This window comes from Balaenoptera musculus, chromosome 1 (genome assembly GCF_009873245.2).
Source record: "Balaenoptera musculus isolate JJ_BM4_2016_0621 chromosome 1, mBalMus1.pri.v3, whole genome shotgun sequence".
Taxonomy (NCBI): Eukaryota; Metazoa; Chordata; class Mammalia; order Artiodactyla; family Balaenopteridae; genus Balaenoptera; species Balaenoptera musculus.
Window position 1 is genome coordinate 20,026,882 of NC_045785.1, and position 24,484 is coordinate 20,051,365.

The 24,484-nt window shown below is 48.9% G+C and overlaps 1 protein-coding gene across 1 annotated transcript in view; it reads left to right on the plus strand.

Annotated features, from left to right (window-relative positions):
* MAN1C1 (mannosidase alpha class 1C member 1) overlaps positions 1–24,484 on the plus strand; it is a 132,145-nt gene that overhangs the window by 42,569 nt on the left and 65,092 nt on the right. Inside the window, exon 2 of the mRNA XM_036859573.1 lies at positions 11,090–11,186. Within this exon, the coding sequence (XP_036715468.1) occupies positions 11,090–11,186 (97 nt within the window). The remainder of the gene's footprint in view (positions 1–11,089; positions 11,187–24,484) is intronic.

Genomic DNA, 24,484 nt, shown 5'->3' on the forward strand with positions numbered 1-24,484 from the left:
GGAGGTCAGGCTCTTCTAGGACGTGGAAACTAAGCTGAGATCTGAAAGATGAGTGGAATTTACCAGGAAAAAAGTAGAGCGAGGAGTGGTCCAAGGAGAGGGACTATCGTGTGCAAAGGCCCTGTGGTAGGAGGAGGCATGGCTCTTTGAGGAACTGAGAAAGAAAGCTAGTACAGCTGGGCAGAGACGGGGAGGATAAGCTGAGGCTGGAGGCATGAATGGGTGGACTCTACAAGGCTTGATGGGCTTTACTGAGTTTGATCTTTCTATCTGATGGAACTGTTTAAGTGTGTGTTGGGGGTGGGGTAGAGATATGAATAAATTTGTCCTTCGAATAATCACCATGGCCGCAGTGTGGAGAACCATGTAGGAGGCCAGAGAGGACTCCTCTAGGCCAGTTAGGAGGCTGCTGCGGGAGTCCCATGAAGAGATGGGAGTGGTATGGATTAGAGTGGTGGTGCGGAGAGAAGTGGATGAAGAGATACTTAGTAGATAAATTAATAGTGTAGCAGTCATCCTATGGCTGCTTTTTACTGAGCACATATTATGTTCCAGCTGCTGTGCTAAGCACTCGGCAAGTGTTATCTTATTTACTCTCAGGGTTATTATAAGGATTAAATATTCCTGTCCTTTTACAGATGAGGAAACTGAGACTCAGAGAGGCTAAGTCACTCACTCAAGGCTGCACAGCCAGTAGGTAGCAGAGCCCTAGAGCAGCTTCTCAAACTTTAATGTGCATTTGGATAACTTGAGGATCTTGTTAAAATGCTGGCTTTGATTCAGCAGGTCTGGGGTGGGGCCCGGGATGCTGCATTCCTAATATGCTCCCTGGGTATTCCCAGCTGCTGGTCCCTGGACCACACTGAATAGCAAGGGTCTGTCTGCCTCCAGGTTCCACACTCTCAGCCATGGTGCCTTAGAACAGCTACAGATGGGGTGAGATTTCTGAGACTGCTCAAAACTGAATCCCATCCTGGGCAGGATGTGGGCGTGCTCTCTGGACCTCAGATAGGTCAGAAGTCATATCACATTTTCACTTCCTACATTTGTCCTTCAGTAGCTCAAGCAAACCCAGAAGTGAGAGGGTTAGAGGTAGCACCTCCCTGTCTACTCCCCACCCACCCCTCCACCCCTCAGCACAACCAAACCCCATCCTGCATCCGCTTCTGAACTATAGGCCAGGGGTTATGTGCATTCACAGACGTCTCATCAGCAGTTGTCAATCAGATCATTTTGTGATAGAAGGGGGTGGACTGAGAAATCTAATGTGGATGGTTTTAGGTACCAAGCTGTCAGCTGTTTCCCTGGGCTGTGCTGAAAGTGAAGGAGAAAAAAATCACCCGAACCTTCTAATCTCTTCATCTGTGTGGTCATTAGATCCTGGGATCATTAGAGACCAAGCCATTTCCCACTCAGCCCCTGCAGATGGGCCAGGTGTCACTGCTGGGAGACACCAGTAAGGCTACAAGTCACTGTGTGAGCACTTGTCTTTAATGACTGGGAAAATCCATTTCCCTTCCTGGCAGCTTTGAGATGTTGCAACTGTGCTTCTGGGTCATTGCCAGACCTGATCCTGTCTGTGTGCGTGTTTTATTTTTAAAAGGGGAGAATGTCTCACTGCTTCAGTGATCGCTCCTTTCTCCCTAGCTGCCGCCAAAGAACTTTCCAATGCAAACTTTCTATTCAGTTTCCCACTCTCAAGGCGGTCCGCCAGTATTCCTATTTCTTCCTCTCCCCAAACGCATCATTTCTTGGCTCCATCATTCTGGGGCCCCTCAGGCTGGGGTGGGTGTCTTTGTCTGGGCAATGCAGTGGATTCTAGTCACTTTTCTGCAGGAGAGGACTCTAGAGCTCTGAGACAGGTAGAAAGAACATCTTAAACAAAATAGTAATGTCTGCCTCAAATTAGTAAATATTCTTCATTTTAAGAGTTCATGTCATTGCAATTTGTTCAGGTGGACAAGAACAGCTTTTGTTTGAGAAAGAACTGAAGAGGTGTCTTAGGATTCTGCTCTGATTGCTCTGCCTCTCACTGAAGCTTTGTTTCCTGCCTCTGCAGAGCTCGGTGAAGGGAAGGCTTTGTGATCTATTGTTAGGTGTTCTTTGAATCTATAAAGCATAGACTGCTGGAAGGGAGGGGCTTCCAGACCATCCAGAGCTCCTGTCTCTAGCAGGGACACGCATGCATGCACACACACACGTGCACACACACAAAAATGACGACTGCCTGGTGTGTACTTCTAGAACCCAGTGCGGGCAGAGGTGTTTAGTTCTCGTGTCTCTTGATTCTTACAGCCACGTTCTTGATTTCTCTTTCTGTAGCTCAGGCTGCCCCTACCCCCATCAGCTGCTTCACTTCTCTTGCTGGTTGGCCCCCTCTCTGACTCCTGGCTGGAAAGGCCTTCTCTTCTATCAAAACCCGCTCCCTCCCATCCACCCCAAGGCCAACCACCTACACAATCCCTTTAGGCTTTAGGAGTAGCACTATAACATTTCTTCCTTATGTTTTTCATTTTAACAATCTTTCATTTTCACCTTACAAACATTTCTAGATATTCATTATAGAAAATCCAGAAAATATAGGTCAATAAGAAGAAAAAAATAACCACTAAACCTCTCACTATCTGACATAACCACTGTCAGCATTTTTGTGCATTTCCTTCCAGTATTTTTTTTTTCCTTTAAAACACTCATACATAGTCCAGTGATCTTCACACCATGTAACTTGGTATTCTGCTTTTCCAACTAATATTATATAATGAACATCTTTGTGTGTCTCTCCCTATATAGTGATATTTAGTTTATATCACTAAACATTTGGAAACACAATTTTTAATACCCGTTTCATACTTTACATCTCATACTTCAGCCCTTGCATGATTATTTTTAATTGGTAACAATACCTATCCTGTCAAGCCCACTGAACTGCCTGATCAAATGAGAGAAAGTGTGCAGAGAGCTGCACAAATATGCGCAATGATCATTCATGATGTTAGTTTTATCTTCCCAAGTGAACTACTTTATGTGTTGTCATGAAATTGTTATATACTTTCCTATTCAAGTTTTGCACAGCAGTGGGCAAAACTAGCTGTCTGGGTTTAATCTTTAAAAGGGAACGTACTTATTAATAACTTTTAATTTTTTTCCTAGCAATTTCTTAGAGGCTCTGGCCTAAGGAACTTACCTGAAATATAGAAAAGGGAGTGTGCACAAAGATGTCCATTATGGCATTATTTACAATAGCCCCAAAATAGAAATCACTGACATGTACAATTATTTGGGAGGAAGGTTAAGTAAATGATGCTGAACCTACTTGCGGAGCTATTATATAGCTATCTAAAATGATGTTTACAAAGCCTTTGTAATAACATGGAAGGTGTTTATGTCATCATCACTGGAAGAAGCAAAGATAAATGAAAAAGAGTGGAAAGAAAGACACCAAAGTGGCAACAGTGGTTATAATATTTAAATGGTAGATGATTATTTTCTTTCTCTCTGTTTTTCTGCAATGAGCTTGTATACCTTGGATGCATTAAAAGATAGGTAGGTAGGTAGGTAGATGGATGGATAGATAGATAGACAGATCAACCTTATTTTTTAAACTATCGGAAAGGATGTAAGCAGAAGAGGCAAGTACGGGGCACAGAACTGAGTTCAAGTGAAAGTAGTGACCCAGAGGTGGGAGAAAAGGGCATGGGGGGCTGAGCCCAGACTGGGCTGGAACTTCTGGAAAACGCTTAGAGCCACAAAAGGTGCCTTTTAGTTTATTTTTGGAACAGGAAGAACAGAGTGAGGATGGGCACCTCATTTGAACATGGTAATATAATTATAAAAGGAGAAACCAAAATTGCTAGTTCCTCATTTGCTCCATCTTCTGACCAGTGTGGGTGGGACAGGCTTGGTGAGGGGAATGTGAAAGCCCAATAGGGCTTTTGAGGAACCAAGGGGTAAGAGGAGCCACAGGGAGACTGGCAACAAGCACATTCTATCATAATTTATACAAGTGGGGGAAAACAGAATTCTGTCATGTATAAATCTGGGTGAAAATGACATCAACGTCCTGCAACGTTCCCTACTATTTTTTAAAATAGAATTCAGACTTTTAGAAAAGTTGCAAAAAATACTACAAAGATTCACATTTACCCTTCACCCAGATTCCTCAAATGTTAGTGTTTTACCCTGTTTGCTTTGTGTACACTCTCTCTCTTTCTGCACACACACACACACACACACACACACACACACACACACAGACAGACAGAGGTTTCTGAACTATTTGGGAGTAAGTTGCAAGCATAATGCCTCCTACCCCTAAATACTTCATTGTGTATTTCCAAAAGGTTGGTTCTACTTTTCTATATAACCATAGTAAAACCAGAAAATTAACATTGACACAATACTATCTGATCCCTATACCCCATTCACATTTTGTCAATTATCTTGACGATTGTCCTTTATAGTAATAATAATAATAGTAGTTGTTATTATTTCTGCTCCAGGATCGCATCCAAGATCATGTATTACATTTAGTTCATGTCTCTTTAGTCTCCTTCAGGCTGGAACAGTTCCTCAGTCTTTCCTTTTCTTTCACGACCTTGATGTTTTTGAAAAGTAAAGGTCATTTATGTTGTAGGTTGTCTCTCAATTTGGGTTTGTCTGATCTTTCCTCATGATTCGGTTCAGGTTTGCATGTTTGACAGGATTACCACTGAAATGACGTGTGTTCTTCTTAGTGTGTCATATCAAGTGGCATGTGATATCTATTTGTCCCCATTAATAGTTTTTAAAAATATAAATTAATAACAGCTTTACTGAGTTATAATTCACATATGATAAAATTCACCATTTTAAAGTGTAAATTCCAGTGGATTTTAGTATATTCCCAGAGTTGTACAGTCATTATCACAATCAATTTAGAACATTTTCATCATCCCAAAAGGCCCCATACCCATTAGCCGTCATTCTCCGTGTCTTTTTCCCTCACCCCTGGTGACTACTAATCTACTTTCTGTCTATAGGTGTGCCTATTCTGGACATTTCATATACATGGAATCATATGCTGTGTGGCCTTTTGTGTCTGGCTTCTTTCACTGAGCGCAGTGTTTTCAAGGTTCATCCGCATTGGAGCATGTCTCAGCACTGCATTCCTTTCCATGGCCAAATAATATTCCATTGTATCTATTTACACATTTTGTTGGTTCATTCATCAGTCAATGGACATTTGGGTTGCTTCCACTTTTGGGCTATTACAAATAGTGCTGCTATGCACATTTGTGTACAACTTTCTGTATGGATATATGTTTTTAATTTTCTAGGGTATATGTCAAGGTCCCCAATACCACCGCTAGGTTCAGTGATTCACCAGGAGGGCACATAGTCCTACTCCTGGCTGATTTACTACAGTGAAAGGACACAAAGCAAAATCATCAAAGGGGAGATGTGCATACAAAGAAGCCCTGGGGAAACCAGACCCAGCATGCAAGAGTCCTCTCTGGGTGGAGTCACCCAGAACACACTTCATTCATTCAGCACTGAGTTGTGATGACACGTGTGAGACGCCATCCACCAGGAAGTTCATTAGAGACTCAGTGCCCAAGGTTTTTACTGGGGGCTGGTCATGTAAGTACCCTCGGCCTAACATGTACCAAAATTCCAGACTCCCAGAAGGAAGGCAGGTGTTCAGCATACACCACATTGTTTGTACAGTCTCGGTGCAGTAAACCACCCTTACCCATCAGACAGTGGTGAGAACACTCACTAAATCCAAGTTCCCAGGTGCCAGCCAAGGGCCAAATTTGCAAGCAGAGCCTTTCTAGGGATAGAAGTCTCAGGCCTACTGTGTTAACTCTGTCTGCACAAGTCTACACCCAGGAGTGGAATTGCTGGGTCACGTCATAACTCCATATTTAACTTTTTATGCCAAACTGTTTTCCAAAGCAACTGCACCATTTTCATTTCCACCGGCAGTTGATGAGGGTTTCCACTTCTCCACAGCCTGGCCCACACTTGTTATCGTACATCGTGTTTATTGTAGCCATCCTAGTGTGGCTGATAGGTTTTTACGTTAGTGATTTGCAGGCATTTAGAACCAAAAATGAGGATCCATAGGAGCCAAAATGCGTTCTCTAAGAACAAGTCATACCAGTCTAACCCCTGATTTTTCTTAAAAGAAAAAAAAAGCCATCTATTTTCTCTGTACTAACTGTACTGGGGCAGAGTGCGTTTGTATTTCAGTCCTGTCCTTCATAATATCTTCGTATACAAAAATGGAGACACAGGGCTTGGACTGATTATCTGGAAGATTCCTCACTTGTTGACAGATGACACTCAAAGAGCAGTGCTGGAGCCAGGTGAGGGGCCCTGCTGCTGTTTCCCCAACTCTGTCCTCAGCCCAGCCATTTAATGTTTCTCTCCAAAACTTGGGGGAGACACAGATGGCGGTCCCATGAAAGCAGGCAGAATACCCAAAACATGCAGACACACACACAATGAATGATAAGATCTGGTTCCAGAAAGATCCTGACAGCACGGAATGAGTATGGAGAGTCCATCGAGATGCAATTGTTAGGGACAAATGGCAAGTCCACACCCACAGGGTCTGGTCCAGATGTAACCAGAGAGAGTTTGCACTTCGGTTTCTGCTCGTTACCAAAAGCCAACGATAACAAATGGGTGACAAAGTCTGGGTACCCTGGAAAAACGTTGTGATGGGTATCTGCAGTTTCAGGGGATTTAGAGCTCTGCCATCAGGCGATCTGTTGAAGGAGCCGGGCTGTTCAGCCGGCCAACAGGCAGCCTAAGGTGACTTGAGAGTTGGCTCCCCCTGGGTGAAGATCTGTGGTGGGAGCATATGAGCTGTCTTCCCCGTGGCCCGTAGGGAAAAGCAGATTTGGATTGATTAAGAAAGAACTTTGTGGGCTTCCCTGGTGGCGCAGTGGTTGAGAGTCTGCCTGCCAATGCAGGGGACACGGGTTCGAGCCCTGGTCTGGGAGGATCCCACATGCTGCGGAGCAACTAGGCCCGTGAGCCACAATCACTGAGCCTGCGCGTCTAGAGCTTGTGCTCCACAACAAGAGAGGCCGCGACAGTGAAAGGCCCGCGCACCGCGATGAAGAGTGGCCCCCGCTCGCCGCAACTAGAGAAAGCCCTCGCACAGAAACGAAGACCCAACACAGCCATAAATAAATAAAATAAATAAAGATACATGAAATTGCTAAAATTTAAAAAAAAAAGATGAAAAAAATTAAAAAAATAAAAAATAAGAAAGAACTTTGTGAAACTCTGCAATTGAAGAGCTGCCTGGTAAAGAGGTAAGCACCCCGTCACTGGGGGTGTTCAAAGAGAGATTACTTAGTCTTCTTAAGGAACTTGCATGGGGCAGGAGGTGGCCTGGGTAATCTTTGAAGCCTTAGAACTGCCTAAACATGAAACCAGGGACTGTCCGTCTCTAAAGCCAAGTCCAGGGGTTGCCCAAGGCACATATCACCAGTTCCAGAGTGAGATTAGCCTTTCTGTAGGTCATCCTCTTCTTGTGCCCCTCACAATCCTACTTGTCCATCAGAACACTTGGGTGCCCATGAAACTCCCCTTGAGACACACGCTTGCCTTCTTCTGAGCACCTCTGTTACTCAGAAGCGCCCCCCCCCGGTCCCCCTGACCCATTACCTATTTTACCTGTGACGTGTGTGGTCCACACGTCGTCTCCCAGCCATATGTTAAGCTCCAGAGCCAATTTTCTTGTTTGTTCTTACTTTCATTGAGCACATATTTAATGAGCACCTATTATGTGTCAGTCCCTTGGTGAGTTGCCAGGCACGCAGCAGTGACTAGGGGATGGGGGCACTGACCAAATGGTTGCGAGTATAAAAGCTTAACTGCAGGCTGCTGTGGGACCTGACATCAGGAATGTGGGGAGGTCGTGGGGGCCTGGCTGAGGAGGAGGACTCCCTGCAAAAGTGCCCTTTCAGCTGAGAGTTGAGGGAAGATAAGCAGTTGGCAGGAAAGTGGAGGGGGAGGGGTCCAGGGGAGCAGTCCCACCATGGCTGCAGCCCAAACTGCGGCCGAGCACAGGCTAGGACACCTGGTAGATTGGGGCGCATTAGGAAGAGAAGTAAGGACCACCTGGCTGGGGACTTTCCCCGTCATCCCTGCTTATCCAGGGCCTGGGCTTGCGACCCAAGGTGGGAGACACAAGGATTAGCGTTCGAGGGTCTGTGTGTCCTTGTGCACGTGTGTGTGTGAGAGCAGCTCTGATTGCCTCCTGAATCCTGTCCCAAGTGACACAGGGATTATTTGTGCCTTCCTTCCCCTCCGTTGATGTGGATGACTGTGAGAACGGGCCACGTTCCAACATCCCCACGTCCCTGCAGTGACAGCTCCTTTGAGAACGTGTAGATACCTATGGTTCTCTTAATTACTCCTGCACACCCACTTCTCTCTCTCTCTCTCAAGCAGGTGGGCTTTGGGGGTAGGGTGCAGTCCTCCCCCTCCAGACCTCTGCTCCTGCTTTCCTGCTGCTCCCCTACCCATCCCCCACCCCTCCCTCCCCTCACACTGACTTAATCGAGGGGGCCCCCCCCAGAATAAGAGAGACTGAGGGAGGAGGCCAGTCTCCCTTAAGCGCTCATACCCAGCAATTACTTTCCCTTATTGCCAATTCGAGATAAGTAGAAAATAACCGAGGAATGGAACCAGGGCTCAAAGCCTGTGCCGAGCGCTTGGCATGCAGTACCGTGACATTTGCATGTGTGTCTCCTGGGAAGCCACACATCAGGCCAAGCATGGGGGTGGGGTCTGCTGGCCTGGGAGTTGAAAGAGCTGTATTCCAGCCCTGCTGGCTGTGCCACCCTGACCACCTTCCATCTCTGAGCCTCAGTTTCATCATCTATGAAGTGGAGAGATGGTACTAGATTATTCTGCCATTTCACGGAGAGCCCAGGCCACAGACCTGTCACGTCTGCCCTCCTGGTCTGTGTGTTTTGGCCCCAGTGGTGAGCATGGCAATGGGTACTGTCCAGGTGTGCCTGGAAGAGATGGCTGCTAGACCTTGGCACCAGGAGTGGCAGGGCATGGAGAACGCAGGTGGCGATGTCCAGAAAGACAGTGCTGAGGCAGGAAGGTGGGCTGGGAGATGGAAGGAGAAAAGCAGAAGGGTGCCAGACAGTGTCTGGAAGTGAGCTGAGAAATAGAAATAAACACATAGGGCTTCCCTGGTGGCGCAGTGGTTGAGAGTCTGCCTGCTAATGCGGGGAACACGGGTTCGAGCCCTGGTCTGGGAGGATCCCACATGCCGCGGAGCGGCTGGGCCCGTGAGCCACAATTACTGAGCCTGCGTGTCTGGAGCCTGTGCTCCGCAACGGGAGAGGCCGCGATAGTGAGAGGCCCGCGCACAGCGATGAAGAGTGGTCCCCCCTTGCCACAGCTAGTGAGAGCCCTCGCACAGAAACGAAGACCCAACATAGCCATAAATTAAAAATAAATAAATAAATAAAAATTAAAAAAAAAAAAGTTTAAAAAAAAAAAAAAAGAAATAAACACATATAGTAGACTGCTGGTTCTCAGATGTGGCCCATGGACCACGTGGGAATGTGTTAGAAAGACAGACTCTCAGGCCCCACCCCAGACCTGCTGGATCACAAACTCAAGGATGGGGCCCAACAGCCTGTTTTAACAAGCTCTCCAGGTGATTCTGATGCACGCCAAAGTCTGAGAACTAATAAGGTGGATGAAAGGAGGGGTGGATGGATGAGGCTTGGAGAACCAGATGGGTATTTTAAAGGCTGAGCAGGAAAGAGGACTGACTCGTGTTTGTCGATCACTTGCTGTGTGAAGTCGAAAACGGCATTTCCAGCTACTTGCTTTCATTTAAACCTTTCAGGATTGTGGCAAAGCAGCCCTTGTTATTCCCATCTCAAAGATGAGGCAGCTGAGGCTTGGAGACATTTAGTTGCTTGCCAAAGTCAAAGAGACAGTGGCAGAGGTAGGATTAGAACCCGGGCCTCCCGGCCCCGAAGCCTGAGTTCTTTCCACGACACCAGGCTGCCTCCCACCTGCCTGTCCTTCAGCTGTGCCTCTGCTGCCTGGGCTGGCTCCCTTCTCAGCCCCATGGTCACCGCAGAGGCCTGCTCTGCTGTCCTTCTTCTGCAGCCTGCCATCAAAGGCAAAAGGGAGGTCCTGGGGAGGGGCGGGGGAGCAGGGCTGGGGACAGATTGTCGCCTTGCGTTCCTCCAGCCTCCAGTGCTAAGTGCAGTTAGGGGACAAAGGTGCTTGTGTGCTTGTGATGCTGCCAAGGGGCTAACATAGTTGCCTTAGTGTAGTAAGAACTCATGCATGCACTGGGTGACAAAGCTGACAGATACTCATTGCCAAGCCCTGTGCAGGGTGCTTTGGGGGAACTGAGGCAAAGAAAATGTAGTTTCTAGCTTCAAAGAGTTTGTGGTCCAGAACCAGTAAAACAAAAACTAACAGTGACCAGCTGGGGTGCTAGGAGGCCTGGGAAAGCCAGCATGGGTCAAGCCAAGGGCAGGAGGAGTTCAAAGAGACTCAAACAGTGACTTTAGGGGACAGACCGAAGGCTTCGGAGCCAGAGGGCATGGGTTCAATTCCCAGTATGCGCACTCACTCACCGGGTAATCCTGGGCGAGTTACCTCATGTCTCGACCTGTCTCCTTATCTACAAAATGGAGTTAACAACCCCTAGCTCAAGGGAAGGTTCTATTAGATTCTAACAGGCATCCCTCGGTGAGTTTTGTTTCCTTCCCTTCAGAGGGTCACTTTAGGTCCGGGAAGGCTTCATGGAAGAGGTGGCTTTTCACTTTGGCACTGACGGATGGCTAGAATGTATTTAGTGCCTTTTGTGCCTTCTCTGAGGAATCTATGGGTAGATGCAAGACGCGTGGGGTTGTCTGAGGAGAAGAGCCTTCCAGGCATAACTGAATAAAACAGTGGTGAGAGGAAGTCGTCTTTCTCAATGTGGAAGATTGTTTTTATAATGTGGTTTCAAATCCTGTTGCAAAGGGCGAGGCCAGGTGGCCAGCCTGCGCTGTTGGGAATCTCCATGCTCAGGGTCTGTTTCTGCTCTTTCTTACAGATGATGCAGTTCGCCTGGCAGAGCTACAAGCGCTATGCGATGGGGAAAAACGAGCTCCGGCCCCTCACAAGAGACGGCTACGAGGGCAACATGTTCGGTGAGCTGACGTCGGAAGACCCCCTGCCCCTGGGGGCCAAGCAGCATTTCATTTTTGACTTTTTGCCTCCTGAGCTATGTCCCTGTTTCTCCAGAGCTGGGGGCTCCCAAGTCTGACTTCCTCCAGGGTTGTCTAGGCTTGTGAGCCTTCTAGGTTTGGGGGAAACCCACATGCTTCTCCCTCACCTCACACACTTCTTTATATGCACCTGTTGTTAATTTTCAGAGCAAACAAACTTGGAAATGTGAGTGGGGGCAGTGAGTGACGGACACTAGTTGCCATGGAGAAGGTGGGCAGATCTGAAGGACACAGAGGATTGGGTTTAAATCCGCTCCTCCAAGTGGCTGTAAAATGATCTTGCGTGTTTTCCTAGAGAAACCAAACATGTATCTGATAAGCTGGGCACACGCGCTGCCTTTAGGGTCTTGGGTGTGTGTCTCTCACCGGGTGGCTTGGTGGACAAACAGTCACATGTTAGGGAGCAGCGTGGGTGCTGCTGTGTGTTGGCAGCTTGAGTTTGACCTGCAGCCACACTTGCCAACATCTCTGTCCTTTGCAGCCGTGAGATCCTCCTCACCCAGAGCCTCGAAAGCCCTTCTCACCTGGAGAGACTGCAAAGTGCCTCACTGTGGGCACGGCTTTAGATTTCAAATGTAATTCCCGGACAAATCACCAGCGCCCCTCTCTGCAGGCCTTTCATGTGAAAAGATGCTGGAGGCACCTGGCTTCCTTCTTCCCTGTGAGACAGGAGCTATATGGGGAGCTGGAAACAGAAATTCATCACCTGTATTCCCCACCCCTTAGAGACACAGGCTCCTGACATCAAGAACCAAAGAGCTAAGTCAGATGAAAATCCCCAGAAAAATTTCAGAAGCAGGTTTACAAGGCCCCCCATGCGTATGGCAGAGTATTTGTGTTACGGGAAAAGGGACACAGGACCTACCTTCCTCCATGTCACCAGGCAGCATCCCAACCCTTCTGGCTGTTCGGACAGTTCACTCCCCTTGGGTAGGGGGGTGTGATTTGGGGTAGCTGCTGCTGCTGCTTTTTCCCCCTGATTATCATAGGCATGTAGGGGAAAAGAGAAAGTATCAAAAAGTGTAAAGCAGGCCAAAAATAACTCGTTCTACCATGTAGATGCAGCCTCTGTGGACATCTTGTCTTATTTCCTTTCAGTCTTTTCTTCAGTACGCTTCCCCCACCCATATACAATATTATGTTCTTCCTTTTCTTTTTTTTTTTAACTGAATGTTGCATCGTATGTGTTTCCCTAACTCGTGTAAATTTTTTCATAAAGAATATTTTGAATGGTTGCAGTTATCGCATGGATGTGCCATAATTCATTTAACCATCCCGCTAATGTTGGACAAAGGGCCTTTCCAACTTTTCGCCATTAAAAATAACACGGCAGTTATCATCTTTGTGCATAAAACGTTGTCTTAGGATAGGTTCTGAGAGAGGACTCCTGAGTCGTGGGGAGGAAGACAGGTGTTTCCTTAACCTCAAATATGAAATGTGTAGATTCTAGTTTCAGAGGCTCTCTGCCTGACCTGTCCAGATCATAGACCTTCCCCAACACCCACATCAGCCCTGGGGAAAGATGGCTGGTGTGGCTCTCATGAAAGTTGTTGGAGCGTTGGCTACTAGTATAAATGAGGGACATAATCCTCTCCTCTCTACACAGTGTGCAAATATCCAGGGAATTGGTGGAGGTTGGGGGGAGGCTGTTGATCTCTGAAACTGCAGAGCATGGGCTTAGCTATGGCTGCGATCATCCACGGGGATAGAGGGAGCACCACGGGGAGCACTGCTGGGAGGAACTGGGCTAAACCAAGTCCCATTTTCTGAAATTCCTCAGGGCCTGTGATTTAAATCTCAACCCTTTGGCCCCTTTCCCATCACTGAGCCTCAGGAAGAGTGGGCAGCTTGGAATGATGCAAAGAAACCTGGACCTTGAACCAGAAGACCTGGGAGCAAGTCCTCACTCTGCCCTGAACTATCTGTGTGGCCAAGTCACTTGACCTCTCTGGGCCCCTGTTCGTTCATCTTGCACACTCAGGTTGCTATGAGAGCGTGCAGGAACGTGCAAAGGGCCAAGTATATATGAGTGATATAGGATTTCCACAGTAATAAGTGTGGTTGGCAGTTGCCCAGGTGAGCCCATGGAGGGTTCTGAGGTCCCCTGTCTCCCAAGAGCGGCCTTGGCTAAGGCCCTGGGTACCCGATCATCCTGTGCCTGCAGCAGTCCTGGCAGTGAGGCAGGGCCTTCCTTCTGCAGCCAGCCACTGAGCTGCAGGGGGAGGCTGGCTCCTGGGAAAAGAGGACATGTAGGGCCCCAGGCACTGGGCAGGGAGAAGCTAGTCTTGATTTTCTTACACTTTCATTCAGCAGCTGCTTGTTTACTGCCATGCCCGGTGCTGACTGCTGGGGATGCAGGGATAAATGACAGTGAAAACTCCACCAGCTCTGCAGAGGGGTACACTGGCAACCCTTCCTCGGAGCCTCTCTGGGGTCTGTCTAGGTGCTCTCAGAATGAGGGGCACGTAGAAGGCATCATGATCAATGATGTGACCAGTCCTTCACTGGCTTGTGGTTCTAGGTCCCTGGAGCCCAACAAGTTCAAAATGACTTCACTACTTCCTGGTTGAGTGACCTTGAGTGTTCTCTGAGCCTGAGTTTTCTGTAAAGTGGAACTAATGAAAACATCACACCCCCAGCCCAAGGCCTGCCTGACACACAGAACCATCTTAATAGCTGGTAGTTATGCTTATTGTTGCCACAAATGGGTCTGATGATACAGAGGCTTATGGGAACACCCCCAGAGGAGGAGAGTTTAGGGGCATTCGAGGAACCTGGAGGAGGTTCTAGTTTGGGTTGGACCCCATGAGGGGCTTGGAAGCCAGACTATTCTGGATGATAGGAGATGAACTGGCCTGAATGAAGCTGCTTCGCATGCCACTGGCTTCTTTTGCTGCACTCGTACGGGCTTGTGGGTGGCCTCGTGCCTGGGCTCTGGCAGCCGCCGTCATCAGTCACCTCACTGTAGGCTGGGCCCCGCAGGGCATGGTCAGATGGCAGCTGTCCCCACCCTGCCCTGCCTGGCTGAGTGGGTCCCTGAGCAGCCTCCTGCATCCTGGTGCATATCAGTCTGCCACGGGCTCTTGCAGGCTCCTCGCTGGGCCTGCGGGGCCAAGAGAGCTGCATACGGGGTAGAGTAACGAGCTCACACTGCTGCCTGGCTTTGCAGGATTTACACGGGCTGCAGCAAAGACATCGGCTGCAGAGCCTGGTCTCCCCGTGTGGCAGTTCACCAAATTGAATTTACCCTCCCGACCACCCGTGCGCCCCTCCCTGAATCTGTTCTCACTTTGAAAGTAAGACCTCTGGGTGAGGCACCTCTCAAGCCAGTTTTTGTGTCCTGAGCAGTTTAAAGTGTCTTCCTATTTACCGCAATCTGGCTCAGCAGGTCCTGCCAGAAAATGCCCCCAAGACCCTAGCAGCTGCCAGCAAAGCGGACACGGCCTGTTCCTCACGGGCACAGGGCCGGCACTCGATGGTGATTCTCTCATCACTGTGAAGTCACAGAGGTGAGCCTGCCACTTGAAGAACACATTCGAGGAGGGGAGTGTAGAGGAGCCAGCCATAAAGCAGCAGCTGGTGATGTCGTAAAGCACAGTGGCTCAGTACGCAGAGGCCCAGCTTCCTTACCTGTAAAAGGGGCTGCTCCTAGGACCTGGGGGAAGCCAGCTGAAGAGCATGGACTCTGAGGCCAGATGGCTTGGATTTGCATGCTGCTCTGCCGCTTCCCATCGGTGTGACGTTAGGCCAAGTTTCTTAACCTTTCTGGGCCTCAGTTTCCAGCCTTAAATTGGGGACAACAGTAATACCTACTCACAGAATTGTTTCGAGAACTAAGTGAGTTAATATGTGAGAAGTGCTTATATTCATGCCTGGCACATAGGAAGCATTCTTCAAGTTCAGCTGCTATGAGGATGACATAAGGCCCTTAGGACAGTGTGTGCTTCTCCCATTTTGACTGGGCTATGACCGAGTCTCCTGGACCCAGGGACCCACGTGAGGACTCCAGGGCTTTCCCAGCCCTGATCCCTCCTGCCCTATTCCCCTCAGCCCTCAAGCGCCCGTGGCAGAGATCATGGATGGGCAGCCCACTGGTAGTCAGTGTACCTCTCACCCTTTCATTTAAGCAGCTTACAATGGAATTTTTAAGAGGGAAGAGTCAGGGGAAAGTTAAGATTCAAGGCTGTGGAATAAATCGGCCTCCTGACAGCAGAAGGGTTTCCAGGAGAATAGTGGGACCTCATACTCAATGCCAGCTGCCAGCCTTAAAGCACTTAATGAGCATTAATCCTCCCAAGAACTCAGAGCGATCATAAGAACTCCATTCTCCCTTGGCAGTGGGGGAAATCGGTACTGGGCACAGAGTCTTGAGAGGTCCCCAGCAGAGAGGCCCTTTGGTGGCAAGTCCGACTCCCTCATCTTAGAGTTGGGGAAACCAAGCTCGGAGAGGGGAAGGGACTCGACCGGGGTGACACAGCATGTTAATTGCAGGTCTGGAATTTGAATCCTGGTGGCCTAGTCCCAGCCCAGTGCTCTTTGCACCACCCACTCTGAGATTAGCCAAATTGTCCAAGGCCAGATTGTCAAAGCACAGGCCTCTAGTCCTGGCCAGATCACCATCAGGAACTAGACATACTCAGAACTCTAGCAAGAGCAAATTCTCTTTCAGGAGGTGTATGATTTGGGAGCCAAGAGCCCACCTGCTTCCTGTACATGCGTCATACCAGGCACCGTAGCTGTATTCTCTCGTGTCCTCCTCACAGCCCTGCTAAGGTATAAATTACCCCCTTATCCCCATTTCACAGATGAGGAGACTGAGACTTGGCAAGGTTTAGGACTTGCTTAGTCACACAGTTATCAAGCAGAGACTTAATCACAGGTCTGCTGGACTCCAAAGCCCAGTCCACAAACCACCATGCTGCCCTGTCCTCCAGTGACCACATGCGTGGCTGTAGAGAAGGGAGCAGGGGCGGAGGGATGGTCTCAGGGTTGGTGGTATTGCATCTTCTACTCCAGTGCCCTCACAGAAACCCAGAAAGACATGTATTTCAGGTCAGGGTCTGCGGCCACCCATCTGAAGGCATCATGATTTATTGGACATCAGCTGACTATTCAGGACCTGGGAAAAAGATTCAGATTTGCCTCTTTTCTCCCACCATAGGAAAATATTTAATCTCTGCCATTAACCTAAAAGCAGCTACTTGCAAGACGTGCCATTGGCTGTCAGCATAATGAGCTGAGAAGAGCATGGATTTGAGAATCAGACCAGCCTGAGTCTGAATCCTGGCTCTGCCACTTACTAGTCATGTGACCTTGGGCGAGTTTCTTAAACTCTCTGCACCTCAGTTTCTCCATCTGTACAACGAGAACAGTGGTGAGGAGTAGATAAAGTTGATGTTTGTAAAACCTGCCCATATGCTTAAGTATACTTGCCCATATGCACTCATTAACTATAAGCTGCCGCTTTTATTATTATATCAGTTATAAAATAATTGTATCCCGAGACAAAAAAAAAACAGTGTGTGGCACACAGTAGGCTCTGGATAAATATTGTCAGATGAATGAATTGCCCCCTGCAGTCTCTGCCTGCCCTGTTTTCCCTTAAGCCCTTCCTCCTGGTCCTGCTGTGCTTGGTTCCTCTCATCCTCTGCAGCTGCTTTGACCTCCTCCATCACAAAGTGCATTAGGAATCAGCAAACTGACCCTGAAAGCGCAGCAGTCCTGCTTAGTCAGCGGCTCTGATCTTGGGCATCTTCTCTGTGGAGGATAGAGGTGCTTGTGTAGCCAGAAGCGACGTCCCTCTGCTCCATGCCGGCCCAGGGTGACCGTGAGAGCCCCAAATTGGATTCTGCCTCTGCCTGGTGAATCCCTGATAGAACTGCCCAACCAAATCCCCGTTTCAAGGAATGATTATGGCCTTGGGTGAGTTAAGAGGGAAAATGAACACAGCACGATTTTCAGATCACAGGCTGGGAATGTTCGGCCTTGGAAGAGAAAAAAATAATCTTTGCCTTGTAAACGGAGCAAATATGATGTTGAAGAGGGAATAAATCCAGGCCCCAAGATGTCGTTTTTACAATTGCATTTTGGCATGTGACTTAGTGCCTTCTGCAAAACGTTCACAGTCTCCTACACAGACACACACACACCAGTCTTCCCGGGTCTTTATGTGGGCGGAGAGCTGCACTGCAGTGTGGCTGCCGGGAGAACTGCACACTTTGCAGATAGACAGTTTGTGAAAACCACTTGCTTCCCAGTTTCCACAGGTCTCCATGCTGTTTCCACGGTTCTCTGTGTTTGTTTCTGGGTGGCAGCGGTTTTGACTTTGGAGTTGTGCCTGGGTTCAAATCCCTGGCGTTTACCAGCTGAATTAAACTGGGCAAGTCACAGAGTTCTCTGAACCCCAGTTTACTCACCTGTAAAAGGAGGCAGACGGGGCTAGGTAGCCCCAGTACAGTGCCTGGCACCCAGTAAGTCCTCATAAAACATTAGGTTTTTCTTCCCCGAGTGCAGATACACCCTTCGCAGTCCCTTTCCTATCTCCTCTTTTATCAGGTAACAGGGCACTTGGACTTATCTGGCTGAAAATACTATATCTGCTCTTATAAGTTTTGATTTTCGGAGGTTTTTCTTTTTTTTTTTTTTTTCTTTTCTGAAAAACAAAAACAAAACACCAAATATCCATAGTTCTTAGAAAATCGATGTCAGGCTGTGTCGTTCCCTGATTTTGGCAGGCCGTGGTGCACATCCCTGACCCAGGTTCTGAGTTTGATTTGAGAAAGAGCTGTCATCAGCCTCCTCGGAGGTGGCGATGTTGCAATTCCTTGGGTAGAATGGGTCAGGCTTAAGGGCAAGGAGCAGACCTTCCCGGCAGTCACATGTCTTGAGAGCCGGGGCTGCTCCATCTGGAGGCCAGAGGCTGTCAAAGCACAGGGCAAATGGATTAGAAGCACCAGTCACTGGCAAATGGCCTTTAGCACAAGGAGGGAAATAGCATAAAAATATTGACCCCACACATGTGAAGGACAGACAGGACTGGCAGTTGCTGGTCAGATACTGCAGCTCCGTGGGGGCCTCCCTGTGGCCTTGAATGACACATCCACGGCTCCTCAGCCACCTTCTAAAGACCAGGATGTCCCTCGGGTCACACTGGGTGACTAGCAAAGCAGAGCGCTCACCTCTAAATTAGCCTGCTGGACTTTCACTCTGCACCCTCCTGCCGAAAAGATGTGTTTTTTTTCCCAAGCAGTTTCTAACTAAGATGCATCTTAGCTGTTTTCTTTTTCTTTTTGTTTAAAAGGCTTCCCACCAGCACAGAGCATAATTTATTTCTCTAGAAAATATAGCAGCAGGTTGCTGTAAAAAGAAAACTCGAGGCTCGGAGCCTTGGGTCCCCATCCCAGCCCTGGCGCCAGCAGCCATGGGAGCCGGCGACCTCCACTGGGCCCCGTCTCGGCTTCAGTACAAAGAGGTTTGCACCCTGGCCCCTCGCTGTCCTCTCTGTGATTCTCGGTTGGTTACTAGGCTGATTTCTTTCTTTCTCTTTTTTTTTTTTTTTTTTTTTTCCGCCTCTGAGCGGCTATTTGGGCTATGCCGATTCTCTTGAAATCTGAAATTTTAGTAGCAAGTTTTGCTTCTGTTGGGGAGGAGTGAGTCAGGATATCTATTCCCAGAGCAAGTTGCTAGGGACGCATAAGATGATTCATATTGAAACTGACATTCCCTCCTGGGGGTGACGTGTTCCTGCCCAATTTACAAAGACCTTTCCTTCCTTGGAAACAAGGCAGAGCCCACAGCAGACAGCCAGCCCTCTTTTCTTTGCACCGCACTGACGGCAAGCACTTGCCAAATTTCCCAGCAAACTCAGTGACAAATAGGTATGTGAATTCGCAAAATCTCAGACTGTCTGTGCCAGTTGGATTCTTTGAAACCATCTGGTCCAGTGTCTAAGGCTGGGGAAAGAGGCACAAGGGGGACAGGGACTCAGGAAGGCCTAATAACCAGGACTTGAACTCTGGTACTTTGACTTGAGCCTCTTTTTCTTTTTAATTACTTTTTAAAAATTGAGATGTAACTTATAACTTACATATAGTAAAATGCACAAATCTTAAGTGCACAGCTCAATGAGTTTTACATGTGGATGCACCCCTTGATCTGCACCCACAGATCAAGATAGAGAGCACTTCTCTTACCCTCCAGAAGGTTCCCCCAGACCCTTCCTGGTCCCCAAGGGCCATTGCTGTTCTGACTTCTATCACCTTAGATTCGTGTTGTCTGCCTTAAAATTTCATATCATACTGTATGTACTTTTATGGTTTACTTTTCTTTCACTCATAATTATGTCTTGAAGGGTTCATTCTTTTTCAAGTGTATCCATTCTACTGTTCCTGGACATTTTTGTTCCCAGCATTTGGTAATTGTGAGTAAAGCTGCTATAAACAGTTTTTGTTTGTCTCTTTGTTTAACATTTAGTGACTGCTTCAGCCCTGCTCTGGAGAGGGCCCCTGCTCTTCCTGCCTTGACTTACGGGTGAATCGGGGCTCTCAGGCCAGCTGCCTCAAGTGCCCCTTGCAGCAGAAGGAACAGTCAGCCGAGGCTTCCTTCACTACCCCCTCCCCACACTGTCTCACCAGCCCACCCAGCTGTGACACACGGGCACAGATGGCGTGAACTGGAGCTTCTTTAGTTCAGCTACTAGGCTAGGAAAGGGGTCTTAATAGAGAAAATGTTGACCTTGGAGTCAGAAGACTTGAGTTGTCTAAACCCTGGCTCCACCACTAACCCGCTGGGTAGGTGTCCCGTTTCCTTTTCTGAGCCTCAGTTTTCTCTGCTATGGAATGGGGATGATGACACCTTCTCACAGATTGTCATTGGGATCACAGGAGACCATTTCTTTATCTGCCAGTGATCATTCAGTGCCTACTGTGTGCCACTAGACCCTGCTCGAGACACAGGGGAAACAGTGGGGACCAAGATGGACACGCATGTGGATGTCCCAGGCTAGTGAGGAGACATAGGCATGAACTTGTAGTTTCAGTTAAGGCAGTATGAGTGCCATGAGGTACAAGCTCACACCAAGGGCTCCTTAACTCATCCTTGGAGGGATGGGCTTCAAAAAGATTTCCTGGGGGAGATGACCTTAACTGAGGCCTGAAGCATGAATGAAGAAGCATAAGAGAGGGATCACGGGCACAGAAACACATGTGCAAAGGCCTCGAAGGGGAGATTGAGCACGACTGTGGCTCCTTGGGGTCTAAAAGGTGTTCAGTGTGACTAGAGAGGATGAGGGCATAGTGAGAGACCATCTGTGAGCAGCTAGCATATTAAGGGGATCCATGAATGCTCCCCGGTGTTTTCTCCCCACCCCAGACCCCAAGAGCCAGGAGACCTGGCTTCTAATGGCTTCTGCTCTGTGACCCAGGCAAGGCCCGTTCCCTCTGTGAGCTCATTTCCCCACCATACAGCACGGGCGTCTGGCATATGGGCTCTCATGTTACTTCTAGGCCCTAAAGAGTAGGTGATTGGGCCACTTTGGGGTGTGTTTCACCCTGGCTGATGAAAGCCTGGTGCAGCCGAGTGGGCTACTGGCTCAGCGATGGAGGCAGAGGTGCTGCACTGGCTGTGGTGGCCACTCCTCTGGAAGGTGGGGGCAGGACTTCACATCCCCCCGCCAGGGGCTTCTGAGGCAGGCAGCTCGGTTCTCTGCTCCACAGATGGCTGCTCTCCCAAGCATAAATGGTCGGCATGAGAACCACGCAGCGATCAATAGGAATTGTTGAAAAATTCTGAAGAGAGCCTGGAGGAAGACAAAGAGACCCGGAAGTGTGTTGTCAGTACAATTTGGGGCTAATACTCATGTCTGTTTTTTCATCAAGTCTGAAAGGCGGTTTAAAATCCGCTGCTCTTGTTTTGTTTTGTTTTGTTTTGTTTTAATGGCTGGATAAAGCACAATTGCATTTTCTCCCCCAATAACTTTGAATTCTGGGAATAGACCATGTGGGGATAATTGCTGTTGTCTAATCCCACCAAAGGCCAAGCAAATGATTAGGACAGGGAGGAAGGGAGCTGCCGTGCCGGAGGCCCTCTGCCGGCTTCTTACTTCCAGCAGCCAGGGCTCGACTCCCCAGATGACCCTGTTCCCGAAATAGCAGTTGCCCAGAAATGCATCTGCATGTTGTTTTGCAACAAGTAACTGATAGCACATGGGGACATGGAGAGTTTTCATTCAATCCTGCAACTTCGCCTTGAGTACTTACTATGTGGCAGGCTCTGAGCTGGATCTGGAGCAGGGAAAGAGGGTGCAGAAAAGAACAAGACGCGGTGAGCTCATTGGAGAAAAGACGAATGAAGTCTGCCTGTGGGTCAGACAGAACGTATGCCTGAGCGGCACGGCTGCAAGAGAGAGCGTCAGCATCTACCGAGAGCCGCTGAGCAAGAAAAGTTTTCGTAAAGTTCCCCACGTTTCATTGCTGGGGAATCACAAAGATGGTCGCATTGGAGAGGAGTCATATGGGAGGGGCTGGATCCTACCCCAGAGTTGCTCAGGGGGTAGGTTTTGACAGACACCCATGAAATCTCTGTTACAGACAGGGGAACAGCTCAGACCAAGCTTAGGCGGTCCTGCTGGGTGGAGGGCTGGTGCTGAGAGAGAGGAGGGTGGTTGGTGGCAGGTGGCGGGGGAGGGGAGATGAGGGCTGCAGGCTTGAAGGGCAGAAACCTCGTCTGAGCAGCCAGCAGCCAGCCAGGCATTCCCCGCACAGGGCTGAATCTCTCCCTTACACACAGTGCCTAGGGCTCACAAAAGTATTTTATTGTATTTATTTATTTTGGGCCACACCGCGCGGCATGCAGGATCTTAGTTCCCCAACCAGGGATTGAACCCAGACCCCGCGGCAGTGAAAGCGCCGAGTCCTAACCACTGGATGGCCAGGGAATTCCCTCACAGAAGTATTTTAATTTTAATTTCAATTTCTTTTAAAATCAGAAGAAAAATATGAATATAATAACGAATATAAAATAATGAATCCAGCTTCTTTATACCAATGCAATTGTAAAAGAGCGTTTTTAATATTTTTTACAAAGGTAGGGCCCATGAAAGTCATAAGCAGCCCTGCATCCTTGTCTTCCTCACCAGGTGAGGGTTCCGAAAGCCTGCAACTGCTGACTCGATGGGAAGGATCCCCTTCCTTCTCACTGTTGTCAAGAAAGCTGGCAGTAACCCTACCAACAACTTGGGTTTTCTGTCTCTTGTTACAGTTGGGCCGGCAGGGCCTTGCTACAGGTGCCCGCCTGCAGCACAGGCACCTTCTTGGGAGTTTCAGTTTTCCTTACGGTGCCTCTTTGAAGTGGTGTTGGTGTGATGAGGAAACTGAGGCTGTGAGAGGAGTAAATAACCCAAGCCTGCAAGGAGGCAGAGCGTCGGTTCCAACACAGGTTTGTCTGCCTCCGAAGACCCCACGTCCTGTTTCCTCTGCCCCAGGGACTGTGAACCCTCCACGGGCCAGGAGTCCCTGCGTCACCTGCCTTGTGTGACACCAGCGTGTCATCAGGCCCAGATGGCCCTTTGGGGTGTCCAGAGGTAACAGGGAAGGGCAAAGAAGGGTCTGTGTGTGTTTATTGATTAAACGGAGGTTGTGACGTTCTGTTGACACGGCTCGGCCCTGGTCCATTGCATCCCTCTTCCCTGCATTAGGCTGTAAAAATGCAGCCAAAGTAGTTACTTGTCTTCCCCAAACCAAGGAGGACAAAATCCCGAACACCTCGGACGAGGCTATTGCACGACACTCGCCACCGTCTGAGATGTCACACGGGATGCACTGGGGAAAGCGCCTCTCCCGCTCTTGCCCAAATCCACAGCGGGGTCCTTCTTTCCACTGGGGATGTGGCTTCATCTGAAGGGCCTTGAATTCCTGGGACATGAGGCACGCCCAGCCCCAGATGTAAGTGCAGAAGCAAGTCCCTTGGCGAGCGAGACAGCCTCTCTGGGCTCCCCCATATTCCCAGGGTCGGGGATGTGACTCTGCCTCCCCCTTCAGGGTGTGAAGCTGGGCAGCTCCACAGAGACCAGCCCCCAAAACATCCCAGAGCCTGAAGCTCAACACAGTGGCTGGGGAGGAAGCAAAACCTGAGAAAGGATCCTGGTGATTTAAGGCAGTTACACCAACTGGTTAGGAGCACAGGTTTGGCACCAGGCTGCCTGGTCACCATTTTCTGGCTGTGTGACCTTGGGTGATTAAATTAACCTCTCTGTGCCACAGTTTTCTCTCCTAGAAAAAACAAGAATAATAGTGTGTACCTCATAGAGTGGTGGTTGTGAGCATTCCGTTAGTTAATACGTGTGAAGGGCTCAGAGCAGGACCAATAAACAGTAGCTACTGTTACCATCATCATCATCTTTACCATTAATATGGTCAGAGCTGCCCAGGGAAGCAGGAGGGTTGGGTCCTCTCCCTGCTCTGCCAGTGATTGTCTGTGTGACCTTGGACAACACACTTTCTCCCCTCTCCCTGGCAGTCTTGCTATCTATGAAATGAGTAGTGTGGGCCAATTTGTAGCTCTTAACCAGGGAAAAGCATCAGAATTACCCGTAGGCTTTTGCAAACGTAGACTTCTGGGCTCTATCCCCAGAAATTCTGATTCAGTGGGTCTGGAGCTGGCCCAGGGACCTGTGTTAAGAGTAGAATCTCCACTGGTGGTTCTGATACACGAGCCGGGTTAGGAACCACAAGACCTTCCTGGGCCTAAAGGACATTGTTCCTGAAGTGATCAGTCCCCCTCCTGCGGACCCATTAGCCCAGGTGGCGCCATTGGCAAGGGCGAGCCCCCTGCGCCACTGTGAATGCTGAGTCTGTCACCTGGGTGGGGCGTCCCGCTTTATTGGATGTGGCAGGCCAGCCCCCAGTTCAGCAGGAAGGCTGTGGTGGCCTGGAGAGCAGCCATATGGTGTGAGTGGGTCCAGCACGTCTAGGAGTTTCATCCAGCAGATGTTCTGTGAGCATGGCATTCGCAAATGGTAGGCAGAGCAATTGTGAAAAGGGGGTGCCTTCTGGCCACATGGTACTTGGGGACTAATCCTACCCCCAGGTAACAGGATATTCTCAGTGTAACTTTCAACTGTTTCTGAAGTGTGGTTGAGAAGGGGCGGGGGGTGTGGATGTATGTCAGCCCCACATTCCTGTGGAGTCAGGGAGAGGATTTTGGCCGCTTTTGATAAGAAAAAC